The sequence below is a fragment of the Xenopus laevis genome, chromosome 3S (assembly GCF_017654675.1).
Source record: "Xenopus laevis strain J_2021 chromosome 3S, Xenopus_laevis_v10.1, whole genome shotgun sequence".
Classification (NCBI taxonomy): domain Eukaryota; kingdom Metazoa; phylum Chordata; class Amphibia; order Anura; family Pipidae; genus Xenopus; species Xenopus laevis.
This window is the reverse complement of record NC_054376.1, coordinates 73,142,741-73,156,095: the sequence shown is the minus strand read 5'-3', so window position 1 is coordinate 73,156,095 and position 13,355 is coordinate 73,142,741. Positions and strand designations below refer to the sequence as shown.

Here is a 13,355-nt window from a genome sequence, read left to right as displayed (position 1 = left end):
AAGGCTACAAATGTATTGTTGTTGCTACTTTTTATTATTTATCTTTCTATTTAGGCCCTCTTCTATTTATATCCCAGTCTCTTATTCAAATCAATGCAGGGTTGCTAGGGTAATTTGGACCCTAGCAACCAGATTGCTGAAAATGCAAACTGGAGATCTGCTGAATAAAATATTAAATAACTCAAAAACTGCAATTAATAAAAAATAAAAACCAATTGCAAATTGTCTCAGAATATCACTCTCTATATCATACTAAAAGTTAAATTCTGTGGGCTATGTCAATAGGCACGAAAGACTTTCACCTAAACACTCACATTCAAACGTAATTTTAACACCTACCATCAGAAATTATGCTATCTCGTACAAGGCCAGAAGATCTGCACAGGCCTTGTATGATCTCATCATTGACCTAGTAGTTGAATGATTCAGACTCCCTTATTTGACCTGCAACATGGATAAACTTTGAGACAAACGTTCCCTTGTCAAACTGACTAAGCAAGTGGCTCTTAATGTGTATGTTTAGAATTACAAAAGCTTTGTGCTTGCTGTGGGGCATACCGTCTAACATTTGAAAAATAGTAAGTGGAACAACATATTTGACCATGCCCCATCTGTAGCCATGCCCCTAAATACACCCATTTTATCAAAATACACCCCATATCCCCAGAGGTGCCAGTGTAATCACTAAATAAAATATTTAATCAATATATTGACCATAAACATGCTAGTAAGATCACTGAATATTGGCAAATGAGACATGCTCTGACCCAAGATAAGCCAGTAACGTCACTCAAAAAAGGGTAAAGAGCACTCTATTAAAAATACAGAAATGAATAGGTTGAAAGTGTTACCTCACCTACACTTGCACAAGCAGAAGACCAATACCAAGTTTTCTTCTTTCCTAGTGCTTCAATGCTGCTTGTCTCTCTCTCGACCTCCCTCTAAGAGGGCCATGGGCCACAGTGGAAACATGGCCATTTTTGATTTTTTTTTTTGAACAGGCAGCCGAGTGGTGCTTGAAGGCAAGCAGGACATTTCAAATACAGTTTAGGACAACTGACACTGTTTCAATGCTGTAGAGTAGCACAGTATGATACAGTGCAAAACTAAGTGCTTGTGGGTGCTGGGCATTTTCTTCATTGCTTATTTATAAAGGAAATTTAAAGTAATGGTCTTGATAGTGTTAGGAAAATGTGCCACAGAACCTGCTGAACTACATATTCCCACCAGCTCTGAAATGGTGCTGCAACAGAACCTGAAGCTAAAAAATTTGCTTCAACCATCGATTTTTTTAAACTTTTTATGGCAAAAATTGTTTAGTAAAATCTTTATACATTGGGGGATCATTTTCATATAAATGTACTTGTGTGGCTTTGAACTATTTAGGTAACATGTTTCAGAAACATTGAAATGTTGTACTGTATTTACATCTTATGATGCATGTTAAAGTTGTAGGATTCTTCTTTAGATTAACATTCATGATACATTAGGTCCTTTGCTGAGAAAACACATTTTAATTCTATTCACCATATTTTTTTTAAATGTCTTTCTTTCTGTATATAAACTTTATTGTTATAATGTCATAGTATTATTATTATTATTAACATGTATTTATAAAGCGCCAACATATTGTGTAGCACTGTCATTTGAACAGTTAGCAGCCCTGTGACATTTTGGCAGCTGTGACAATAGATAGGCAGAGACTGTTTCCTTTAGAAAAACTGGAGTGTGATTTTATTTTGCAAAATCATTCTGGTGGTTTCTATTGCCCTCACTACTAAAAATAGTTCATCTGAAGTCCTGTAGACAGTGGTTACAAGATTTAAATACAGAATAAAAAGGAAAACATTGTGGAAAGAAATGGCTTTGCATCACTGGCCTTACTGTTATTTAAATTGCTTTAATTTAAAAAAACAATGTGAATGAAAACATATAGTTAGTATTGTTTTATGGCATTCACTCCTAGAGAAAATAGCTTATCAATAATTAGCATTCTTCCCCATTATGACAAAACCTTTCCCTCATGTTGCCAGCTTAAGACACTGATAAGTAATTAATGTTATACCACCTCCCTAAATCTAAAGCACTTTCAACCTAGTGTCTTAAAGGAGAAGGACTGTTCTTTTTTTTACTTGCGGTTGCCAAAGGCGTACCTAACTATTGGCACCCCAAGTGTAAATGACTCGCCTTTAAGAATATCTGTTGCCCTTTTTCTCCCTTGGTTGTAGAAATGGTTTTGCTGCCTCTATATCCAGGACTGCCCATCTCCATGGACTGACCGTATACTTCAGAAAAAGGGCAAATGAAAGGGATAAGGCCATGAATTCCATCATATCCAATTCCATATGAAGGCTGAATTGAAATGGAGTGCAGAGATTATTTCTCTGCATCACTGATGTGTAATAGTGCTGTGCAGGATGACATACCATCAGAAGCAGTGGTGACATTATAATCTTTACCCTTCCCTCTTCGGTTGATATATACATCATGTCTCTGATGTCACCATTTTAGCTTTTACTTCTCTCATTCACATGACTGAAGTTAGATGACCCTCATTTTTTTCACAAGGGTGTGAATATGTGTAATAACATTAGCTGGTAACAAAAGAAGTGGTAAGAATATTTTACTTTGTTTTAATTGTGTCTTTTTTTCCCCCATTACTTTTCAAGAAAAATTCCTCCAGCCGCAGATAGTCCAATGCCTTCTCCAGCAACGCAAGTCAACTGTTCTTTCCCTGCATCTGTTCTGCATCCTTTCAGCAACTCAAATTCAGTATATCTTTCCTCCCCTGCAACCAATTCTAGAACCTCTTCCTCATACATGGTAACCTCTGGCATGTTAACCAACATGGCAGCTGAGACAAACTCGGTCACATCGCACCCCAATGCTTTTCCACATGCGACAGGCACTCTAAATGTTGTGGACTCTTTTAAATCGCCTTCATCTGTTTCCCCTGTGCCAACCTTCACCCCTTCACCATCTCAAAAGCCTTCAAAAACAAAGCCTAACAAGTCATCAAAAATCAAAGATTTGTCTTCACGGAGCGAAGAGCTTTCAGGTAACAGAAAGAAAAAGCCTCAAACAACTTCCTCCTCTACCCCCTCTTCATTACCTTTACAGACGTCCTCCACGTCTTCGTTTTCAGGGTCCCATAAGAAAAACTGTGTGTTGAACTCTAACTCGGGGTTGAACTCCTATCAAGCGACTTCTTCCTATAACTGTGTCTCTGTACACAATGCAAACAATGGAACAAGCCCACTGAGTGCCAAATTGGAACCCCCAGGAAGGACTTCTTTATCTGGTGGCCCAGCAGACTCTATAAGACATATGAGTATGGTTGTTAGCAGTATTGACTCAAGCCTGTCAGTATCTTCCCTTGTACACCACCCAGGGGAACACACACTGGCAGCACACAATGCCATGTCTTCAATGCCACTTACATTTGATAAATCAGAGGGTAAAAAACGTAAAAACTCTAGTGCAAGCAGCAAGGCCTGCAAAATCACTAAAATGCCTGGTATGAACAGTGTTCACAAAAAGAACACCACCAACCTTATATCTTCTGTGCCAGATACCCAAAACAGCTCTCTCAGTCGACAGGTGAGTAGAGTAAATGGTCTGAAATCAGGCACCACCTGTCTAAATATGGTAAAGAGTTGACTTTATGTATATTTTATGGTTTAAATGTTTCTCTTTTGCTACACTATAATAAAATTATACAAGTTGAAGTCTATATAATACATGTACAGGGCCAAACAATTTGCCTCCCGATAACACACGAGGAGCATATTTATTATGATTGGAGCCAAACATTGCAAAATCTGTCTAACACTATCTGTTATTCTTTATTTCCATATGCTCATGCATACTTTAACATAGTACTTTACAGATTGTGCTTTAATCTGGTTTTCCCTTTCACAGTGACAAATATACATACACATTGGGTACAGAAGCCCATTATGTATTTGGACTGCATGAAACCTTGCCCCAAGCAAGCAGAGCAAGGAGGAGTTTGGTTTAAGTGGGCAAGTGCAATAAACATCTAATGTATTTCTGTAAACTATTGGATGGGCTTCATAACCCAACAGGTTAGAGGTTAGAGGTCAGAGGCTAGAAATGGGATTTAGGAATACAGCACGTGTCTTGGGTTTAGTAATTTTCATTTGAAAAAAAGAATCCCTGAAAGTATTCACTGAGAGTCCCAATCAACGTAACTATTTAAACAACAATATAACTTAAAATGACTGGAGAAGTGAAAATTTGTTAGTCACACCATCGTGAGTAAAAACACTGACCTTTTATCTAAAGCCAGTGCTGGTCTTCTTAAAAAATAGGGATGCACCGAATCCAGGATTCAGGTCGGGATTCGGCCAGGATTCAGCTTTTTTCAGCAGGATTTGGATTCAAAAAGTCACAAAACAAAGAAGTAAAAAATTGTTTTTCCCTTCCCATCCCTAATTCGGTATTTGGCCAAACCTTTCGTGAAGGATTTGGGGGTTCGGCCAGGCCATGGTACTTTCCTGCAGATAGCCACTGTGATGTCACACCAGGACCGTGACGTCTCAGAGACCAGTCAACAAATTTGGAGTTTTATGCTTTTTTGACAGAACGAGAATATTGCAAAATTCAGCACTGCAGTATGTAGAGAAAGGGTGTAGTTTAATTTGCAATGGTTTCCCTGCTAGAAATATCCTGTTGTGCCGGTGATTTTTCTCTTCTCTGTAGTTTAATCAGCAAGCAGTTCTATACACAAGCTAGTCCAGCCCATATGCAGGAAGCACAGTTATAAACCCACTCCACAGAATATGCCACTCCACAGAATATGCCAGTCATGGTTGGCATAGTAATCTGTGGCAGTGCCCCAGGCTAGCCACAGTCGCTGTCCTTCAGTTGTCAGACTCCCATAAATCTTTGCATGGTGCGGGACTGAAGCCAACCGTACCTCTCAGTGTTTTCACTTACAGCTTCAACTTCAACAATTTCCTTTTGCTGTGTTGTACTTCCCTCTCTGGGTTGCCGTCCCCTCACTGGGATTGGCCAGTTTAGGAAGCAATCGAACAGCTCTTCATAAACATTAGTTAGTTTTTATATTTGTTATTCACAGTGAAATTGTGGCTGTGTAGGGACAGTGGGATAAAACTGTTATGTTGCAACTCCACAACCACCATGATTTGACTGCTCCCATGTATGCTTTGCATCGCTGTGGGTGGGGCATGTGTTGTATAGTACATTATGGCAGCTTACTGTACTGGGCATGTCTATCTTAAATCAGCAAAAGGTATACCTGGGGCCAGTCAAAGCACTGTTGTGTGGCACTCAGTATGGTATCCCATGGATTGTGTATGTGAATGGTCATTAGTGTTTATCTTGCTTAAGTGTACTAAAGTAGACCAAACATTTCCGGGTAAATATATGTTTACAACTCTGGGTTTATACTACGGATGCACCAAGGCCTTTTTCAGCAGGATTTGGGTGATTCAAAGTGGCTGGCTGAACCAAATCAGAACTCTAAATATCATGAGTTTTGGTCATAAATTTAGGAAAAACATTTTTTATGTGTGCATTTTTTTTACTCTGCTCCAGATGCTAATTTGCATATGCAAATTAGTATTCGGATTCGATTCAGTTCGAGTTCGGCTGCATCCTAAATTAAAGATTTGAGATTCAACCAGATCACAAAAACAACTATTGGTTGAATTCCTAATTAATACAGAAGCTCTGTGTTCTCTTCTATGACAGGTGCTGGGGCTTAGTAGTGCCATTCTCAGTCTATTGTATTGTGAATCTTGCTGAGTTTCATCATGTCTTTGGTGACTGGATGGTGTGCAAAAGGATTAGTAATGATTAGTTCATGCAAGTTTTGTTTTTTACTTTGGCTTCATCATAGTCACTGATTAAAAATAATACTAATACTACTATAATAATACTATAAAAATAATACTACCTGTGTCATACATGTGAGTGAATATGCAATTCAGACTTCCATACGCACAACAAAAAGGTTCTATGTCATCAAAAGTATATGTTCCCTCTGTAACTATGTAAGTTAAATGAGTTACGTTTGCCTCTTTCCTGGGTGGCATTAGAACAGTATACGGCTAATGTGTTTCTAACACTGATGAATGCCACATTCTTTTTTCTCACCAGATGGGGAAAAGTAGCAGTGTAGCTTTGTCACAATCTACTCCTTCGAGTACATCGAGTCCTGCACATAACAAACAAGTAAGTAGAATATATATATACAGATACTTATATCTGTGTTTATACAGTAGAACCCCCATAAACTCCATTATAATCAAATAATCCAATTTTTTAAAAATGAGTTCCTTTTTCTTTGTAATTTTAAAACAGTACCTTGTACTTGATCCCAACTAATATATCATTAATCCTTATTGGAAGCAAAGCCAGACTATTGGGTTTATTTAATGTTTAGATGATTTTTTAGTAGACTTAATACATGAAGATCCAAATTATGGAAAGACCCCTTATCCAGAATCCCCCGTTTCCCGAGCATTCTGGATAACAGATCCCATACCTGTATATATGTGTATGTCTATATAATTTACATAAGTAAGTAACTGTAAGAGAAAAAGGAATATTAGCCTTTTTTTAAACATCATGTACAGTTTATTGGATTTTTTTTATAATAATAGTGGTCCCCCTTTCAGGCAAAAGAAAAATGAGCAGACTAAGGCTCCTTAGCTGTAGCACATTTATATCTTCTCTCATCTCCCTGCCAGGTATGGATGCCTTCCTATCCCAACTAGTTGCCCTTTAGAGATTAGAAATACAAGTCAGTACAATTAGAGAACACTGCATTTCATTTCCAGATCATTAAACACAGAGAATGACCATTTAAATGTGATGCTTATTCAAAAGTTATTACAACTCATCTATGCATGTGTTTAGAGCTGTGTCTGTTTATTGTTGCCCACTAATTTTTCATTTTGTTCTTAAGAAGACATCAAATCGCACTGGCAGGATAAGAACGGTTCCATGACAGTGGGAGAAAACCAGTCAATCACCTTTAGATCTAAGCAGCCGTACTCCACAAGCTCTTCTTTCGCCCTGTGCAGGGACAATGTCGCCTTTTCTCATTACCTGGTGGAGACACGTTTTTCTAAAGTTTACAGAACCAAACTGGGTGTTTTTGCTTTGCCACTTTTGGTTACCACTGGTTGGTGCATTCATTTTTCTCTATACAACTCCTGCTTCAGAGCCTTAAAGGTGAATATGAAAAAAGTGATAAAAGCTACCAGCATGCTTTATTTTCCTTTATGTTGATAATGCTGGAAGCTGTAATCTAGCAACAACCAGGTCATGCAAAATGCATTAAGAAGGCCTTCTCTCTTGAGGTAGCTTCATCAGATGCAGCTTTTCTTTCACTCATTTGCTAAAAGCTAATGTCTAAATGGCCACAAGGAATTCTAGTCATTGGATATCCTCGAGTCCTATTTTCTTGATGTTTTACTCAAACATTACAGCTATGGCAGAAGATCACCATTGTAGGTGTGCAGGTCCATATTTAGCCATAAGCCATGTTTGGTTACCAGTAGAGCAAAGATGTATGGCTTAAAGATCCCTAGCCTTTGTTTAGGGTGTACTAGCACATACTAAGGCTTTTGATGCATAAATAATAATTATCAGTCTCTCTGCTATCATGTTCTACAATAGCATATTAGCAATAGCCTCAAATTGTATTTGACTGACATTCAGTCTTTTCAGTCCCCCACCCACTGCACTAAAATGATACCCTTTAACACTGTTTCCCTTGTGGCTTTTAGTTAGCTGACCCCTGATATAGATATGCTCATCAAAATACTGAAACTGGTGTGCCTTTTAATCTGCATCAATTTCACAAACTAACACATAATTACCTTGTGTTTAGCACATTTTGTAGATGAACGGTATCAGGAAGTATGTCTGCTTTTCCTAAGCCCCTTTCTTTAAATAGTTCCATTGCTGTGGAACCAACTAATCTTATGAATTAAACATTATTTATTAGCAAATGGTAAAACAGAATTCCCACCCAATTTCCATTAATTGACTGAGACAGTCAGGCATATTATCACTGTTGAGTTATTGTAAGTCTGTTGGACAGAATACAAACAAGCAACCTTCTTTGTTGCCCATAGCCGATGTGATCTTTGGCAAGCAATGCAAATTGGAGCTTTAATGTTTTCCAACACTAATTATCATCTAACTACTTTAGTCAAGTTTTTGCATCTAATTGTCCAAATTTAAGGATTTATTAACGTTGTCCATAATCTCACCCTTATGGTGACAGACATAGCTTCTCAATTGTTGGAATCAAATAGGTTTGACCAGTCCGTTTACTTGCATAACCATAAGGATATATTATACAGAATCCTTTTCTCATGGAGCGAAGAGCAGCAAACAGGTCTCAGCCATTAAATATACACAGAAGGCTATTTTGTCTTATTTTACCTTTAATGCTGCAGTTTTTCCCAGCACAGCTACTGAATTCTTGAAAAGATATAATAATGTTTTGAAAGACGGGAAGATAAAATGTTAGTTGAGCTAGCTGTATTTAGGAGCAATGTATGTGTGTATCTGCCTTTGCAAATGGAGAGAACCAATTATTAGGACTCAAATACATTCATTCTTACATGCTAAAGACGGGTTCTACAAAACATCTTCAAATGTTCTACTATATCTTGTTATAAATTATTTGGGACAAATTCCATAGTCCCTAAAGCACTTCTGTGTCTTATTCTAATCTCTCTCTCTTAAATTTAAACATGAAATGCTCTAGGCCTGTGAGAGTCATTTGCTTATATACTCATTACAGCATGTAAGAGTAAATGCACTAGAGGAGTTGGCTCCTTGAAACAGCAGGTTGTATGAAATATATCACTGATACTATTTTGCCTATTTGGTAGTAAAGAGGTTGAAGTAGTGATTTTCCAAATGCCTCACCCACCCTCCCATTTTTAATTTCCTCCCTTTTACCTTCATTTACTCCGGGTAAAAGATGTTATGTTTTTTAAAGTTCATTTGTAGGAATTAAGGGGCCAAAAATCATGACTCCATTTTTTATATTAGTATATACGTACAAATATTTGTATGGTACTTTGGGTGAAGTGGGTATTTGGAAATTGCTTGCTATTGGGGGGGTTGACCGTTTCTGGGGTCTGTTTCTGGGGTCTTGTTTCATCTTACAACTAAGTGTAGGACTACACAGACGTTTTTGGCGCGATCCGACGCGCTGAAACAAAACTCCTGTGACAAATCACATGCGACAGAAATAAGGTAAGTGAATGCATTGTTGGATGGTGTCGCAGTGTGCATCGTCTGGATCCAACAGTGGTGCCATGTTGGATCAACGCTGCGACTTCATCCGACAATACATTCACTTACCTTATTTCCGTTGCATGTGATTTGTTGCACGCGTCTTGTCGCAGTGCGTTGGATCACGACGAAATGAGCAGAGTGCTGGAATAGAGACACAGGGTACCACTGAGGCCTGACTAAATATTGCCTATTAGAAAGTTGGTAAGGAGAGCAGCTTTGAACCTCTTTACTGCCAGAGGCAGCTATCTCTACATGATGCGTGAAACCTCAGGTGTGTGAATCACTCGGATTGATAGAATTGCACTTTTCTTTCTAGCATACAATTCTGTTCAGTGTTTATGTTTTAGCTTTCACAAAAGGTTCCACAACATCAGCCCAAATCCAACTTGTTTCTGTTTCTACAGTGTTAAAAGTGCACTTAATACGCTGGCATGGAAAGTTACATGCTCCTCTTTCTTTACTGCTTTCTACATACAGTACCAATATTCTGCAAAAGCAATTCCAAAACAGAGCTAAGATCGTTCAGGGGAAAATATTAAGGCAGGACTGTCATTCACACTCTCCAGCATTCTTCATCATCTGATGATGTTGGGAATTGCACTTTTCAACATCAGCTGGACCAGGAGTTTGACGCCACCTGCATTAAAGATACTAAAGACTCTCTTGTTTGATGTTAATTTTGTAGAAATTTATGGTTTACTATATTACTGAGATAATTGACTGGGCTAGTTTCTGAAATGTATAGAAACTAAATTCAAAGCAATGTTTATATTTTCTTTAATATACTTTGAATTATGTTGTATATTTCTTCAGATGGAAATAATCTGTACATATCGTGTTTATTTTTTTGTTGTTTTTTTTACGAGGTTTAGAATGTTAAGTATGTTCATTTTCCTATTTATTTATTTACATTTTTTTCTCGGGGGGGGGGTGATTTTAAACTTGTTAAAATAATGAAAATCTTGCCACTTCCCTTGCTGCTCTACATTCCTTTCTCTGAAATGTCTCACCCTTCCTTAACCATAAAATTGTTATTTCCGGCTACTTGAGGAAGCGGAATACCATCAAATAAGGATGCCTAAATGATTTCACATTGCATGACCAGGCTTGTGTAAAATGAGTCCCAAAGCCCATGTCTGGCCTGCATTGTAGTTGGGGTGCCACAATCTGTCCTTTCTCTCTTTTTTTTCTGTCCAATACCATAAAGAGAGTTTGACACTGCTGTGCATTAAAGAGCCATTGTGCAGAGTGCCTTGGTGTTATGTACAGACTGTCTCTGTACTTTGCAATTCCAAATGTTTTTTTAATTATTTGATGGAAACTTTAAGAATACATGTGGTATTTCCCACTTGAAAGTGCTCATATAATTTGGTTTAATGGGTAGATAATCTGCCCATGTTAAGCCGACGTTGGCTTGATTTATCCTTATTCCTTATCATCAACCAACCAACTGAATTTGTTGTAATCATTTCCCAAAGCAGTCCCTTAGAAGAGAAGTGCCATGGCCTCCCTCTATGTTATTGGAATATTACATTTTCAATTCTACAGTCATGCCCATCAATTTGTATTGCAGCAGTACCAGGTGAATGTGTTCTGCTACACTTAAAATGATACAGTCAGCGTAATACTCTTAATGATTAAATAGGCTATAACTGAAATGCAGGTGTATATTCTGGGAAGATTCCATTACCTGAATTATTTACTGCCAAAAGGACCATTTTTGCATGTCTGTGTTTCGCTCAAATAAAACATCAGTGGTATCCTCATGCTTTAAAGATTGACATAGCTGTCATTTATATAGGCCAAATTCAAATATACTGTAGATCAGGGATCCCCAACCTTTTGAACCTGTGAGCAACATTCAGAAGTAAAAGGAGCTGGGGATCAACACAATCATGAAACATGTTCTTGGGTTGCCAAATACGTGCTGTGATTGGCCATTTGGTAGCCCCTGTGTGGATTGTCAACCTACATTGAGGCTCTGTTTGGCAGTGCACCTTGTTTTTATTCAACCAAAACTTGCCTCCAAGACTGGAATTCAAAAATAAGCATCTGCTTTGAGGCCACTGGTAGCAACATCCAAGGGGTTGGAGAGCAACATGTTGCTCATGAGTTACTGGTCGGGGACCACTGCTAGATTCTATAGTACAGATGACAGTGTTATTTGTTATGCAGAAACATCTACTAAGTTAATGGGAATTATTCATTCTTGAGCAGTCCTGTTTTTTCTACCATACAATACTAAATAATAGCTATTTTCCTTTACAGCATCTGCTGGGTATATTTACCCTTCTCCTTTTCGGGTCTCTCTGGCAGTAAAGGAATGGAATGAAACTGCAAAAACTGAGGCAATGCAAACTTATACCACATGGGCATTCTTCATCTTTTTTGTTTGCATTTTAAAATGCAATATATACAATTGCAACTACATGGAGCTGTTTTATGTATCATGTTTGTGCTCCCCTAAAGTTAGAACCCAAATTCTACAGTATTTAGGAAAAGTGTGTGCACATACAATATATATATATATATATATATATATATATATATATATATATATATATATATATATATATATATATATATATATACAGTCCTTTGTCACACAGATACATCAGGTTAGAAAAAACAAGCATTGCTTAACTGTTTTACAATGCAGTTAGTTGAATGTGAATTTCCATGCATTAGAGGCTCATTTTCTGACTTACATACCCACTGCGATAAGGCCTGTTAGCCATAAAATGCGAAATGGAGAACTTGTTTGCCTTCTTTTGTATTAAAGTAACAGTGTACATAGTACCAACTGATCTTTGTAGAGAAAAAATAGTTTATACAGCAGAATCTATTATTGCTGAATGCTCAGCAAACACTTTGCAGATGAAATGAGAAGATAAACTGTGTGGTTTTTTTTTTGTTTTCTGTCTGCATCTTATATTTTGGTGTTTCGTTTCACCCTGGGCACTTTAATATAAAACATAAGCTGAGGAGAACTTGGTAAATAACTGCTGTTGCACAGATACTGTGTGATTTCCTACTATTTGTAAGTACTTTTTCTGAAGATGATGGAAGAGACCATGCCCAACTCATTCTGAAACTAGAAATCATCCTTGATTGTAGTTTATTTGAATTTTCCAGTCCTCACTTTGAAACACAAAGTATACTCTGTTTTTCAACTACTGTTTGTAAGGAGTGAATGGCAATTTTTCAGGTCCCTATGATAGCAAAGAGGGAAGAGTTTGGTTCAGTGCAGAAACAGACCATAATGTGTTTTTTAGATCAGTTCTAGAACATCTTCACAGGTCTCTCCGTCTCTCCAATATACTAAGTAGGAATTTTGGGCTGCCCTAAATGAAGGTGTTCATTTTCCTTTCAAGCACCAGTCCCACTTTGCAATTTAAAAATAAGGAATTAAATTTTTTAGTATCCTCAACAGTGAAAGGGTTGATTTATTCCAAGTAGTTAGTAAGTAAATTGACTTCACAAGTAGAAAATAATTGTATTAAACTGTAGTAATTCCATTCGTCTGGAAATCAGGGCAAAAAATATGTAAAATGCAAAATGAAAGTATTTCATTAGGCAGTTTAATTTATTGTACTTGAATTGTCCTCAATATTGTGTAATAAAGTCAATGATTCTGCACTGATATGTTCTGGAAAATAAAACTGAAAATAACTGAAAAAATATATTTAAAAAAAATGCTTTTGAAAATGGACTGTTAAGCTGGACTGGAGCTGTAACTAAATAAAATGTGCAACACTGGGGTATTTTATCAGTGATGCAAGCTGTAAAATAAAACCCTCCCAATATGTTTAAAGTAGATGTAAATAAAAATTTTTATGAAATACGGTTTCAGATAAGAAAAACAAATAGTAAGAAATAAAAGCTGAACAAATGTATCTGATGGATACTGCCATGGTCTTGTGCCTGGCCTGGAGATATTTTCCAGTGAGGGATGTATTGTTAATTGTCTTACATTTATTTTATTTCTTTTACTTTTTTGTAACATGGCTTTGTAAATAAAATAATTTATATGTTTGTAA

General features: G+C 37.1%; 1 protein-coding gene across 9 annotated transcripts in view; it reads left to right on the top strand.

The window, feature by feature from the left end:
* atxn7l1.S (ataxin 7-like 1 S homeolog) overlaps window positions 1-13,355 on the top strand; it is a 99,246-nt gene extending 85,891 nt beyond the window's left edge. For 5 of the 9 annotated variants that reach the window (XM_018255776.2, XM_018255778.2, XM_041588495.1 and 2 more), the window contains 3 exons: window positions 2,670-3,600; window positions 6,148-6,222; window positions 6,959-10,880. In XM_018255776.2, the coding sequence (XP_018111265.1) occupies window positions 2,670-3,600; window positions 6,148-6,222; window positions 6,959-7,000 (1,048 nt within the window). In that variant the 3' untranslated portion in view covers window positions 7,001-10,880. Of the gene's footprint in view, window positions 1-2,669; window positions 3,601-6,147; window positions 6,223-6,958; window positions 10,881-11,583 lie in introns of those variants that run through there. The other 4 variants (XM_018255777.2, XM_018255779.2, XR_001935101.2 and 1 more) reach the window with 3 other exon arrangements.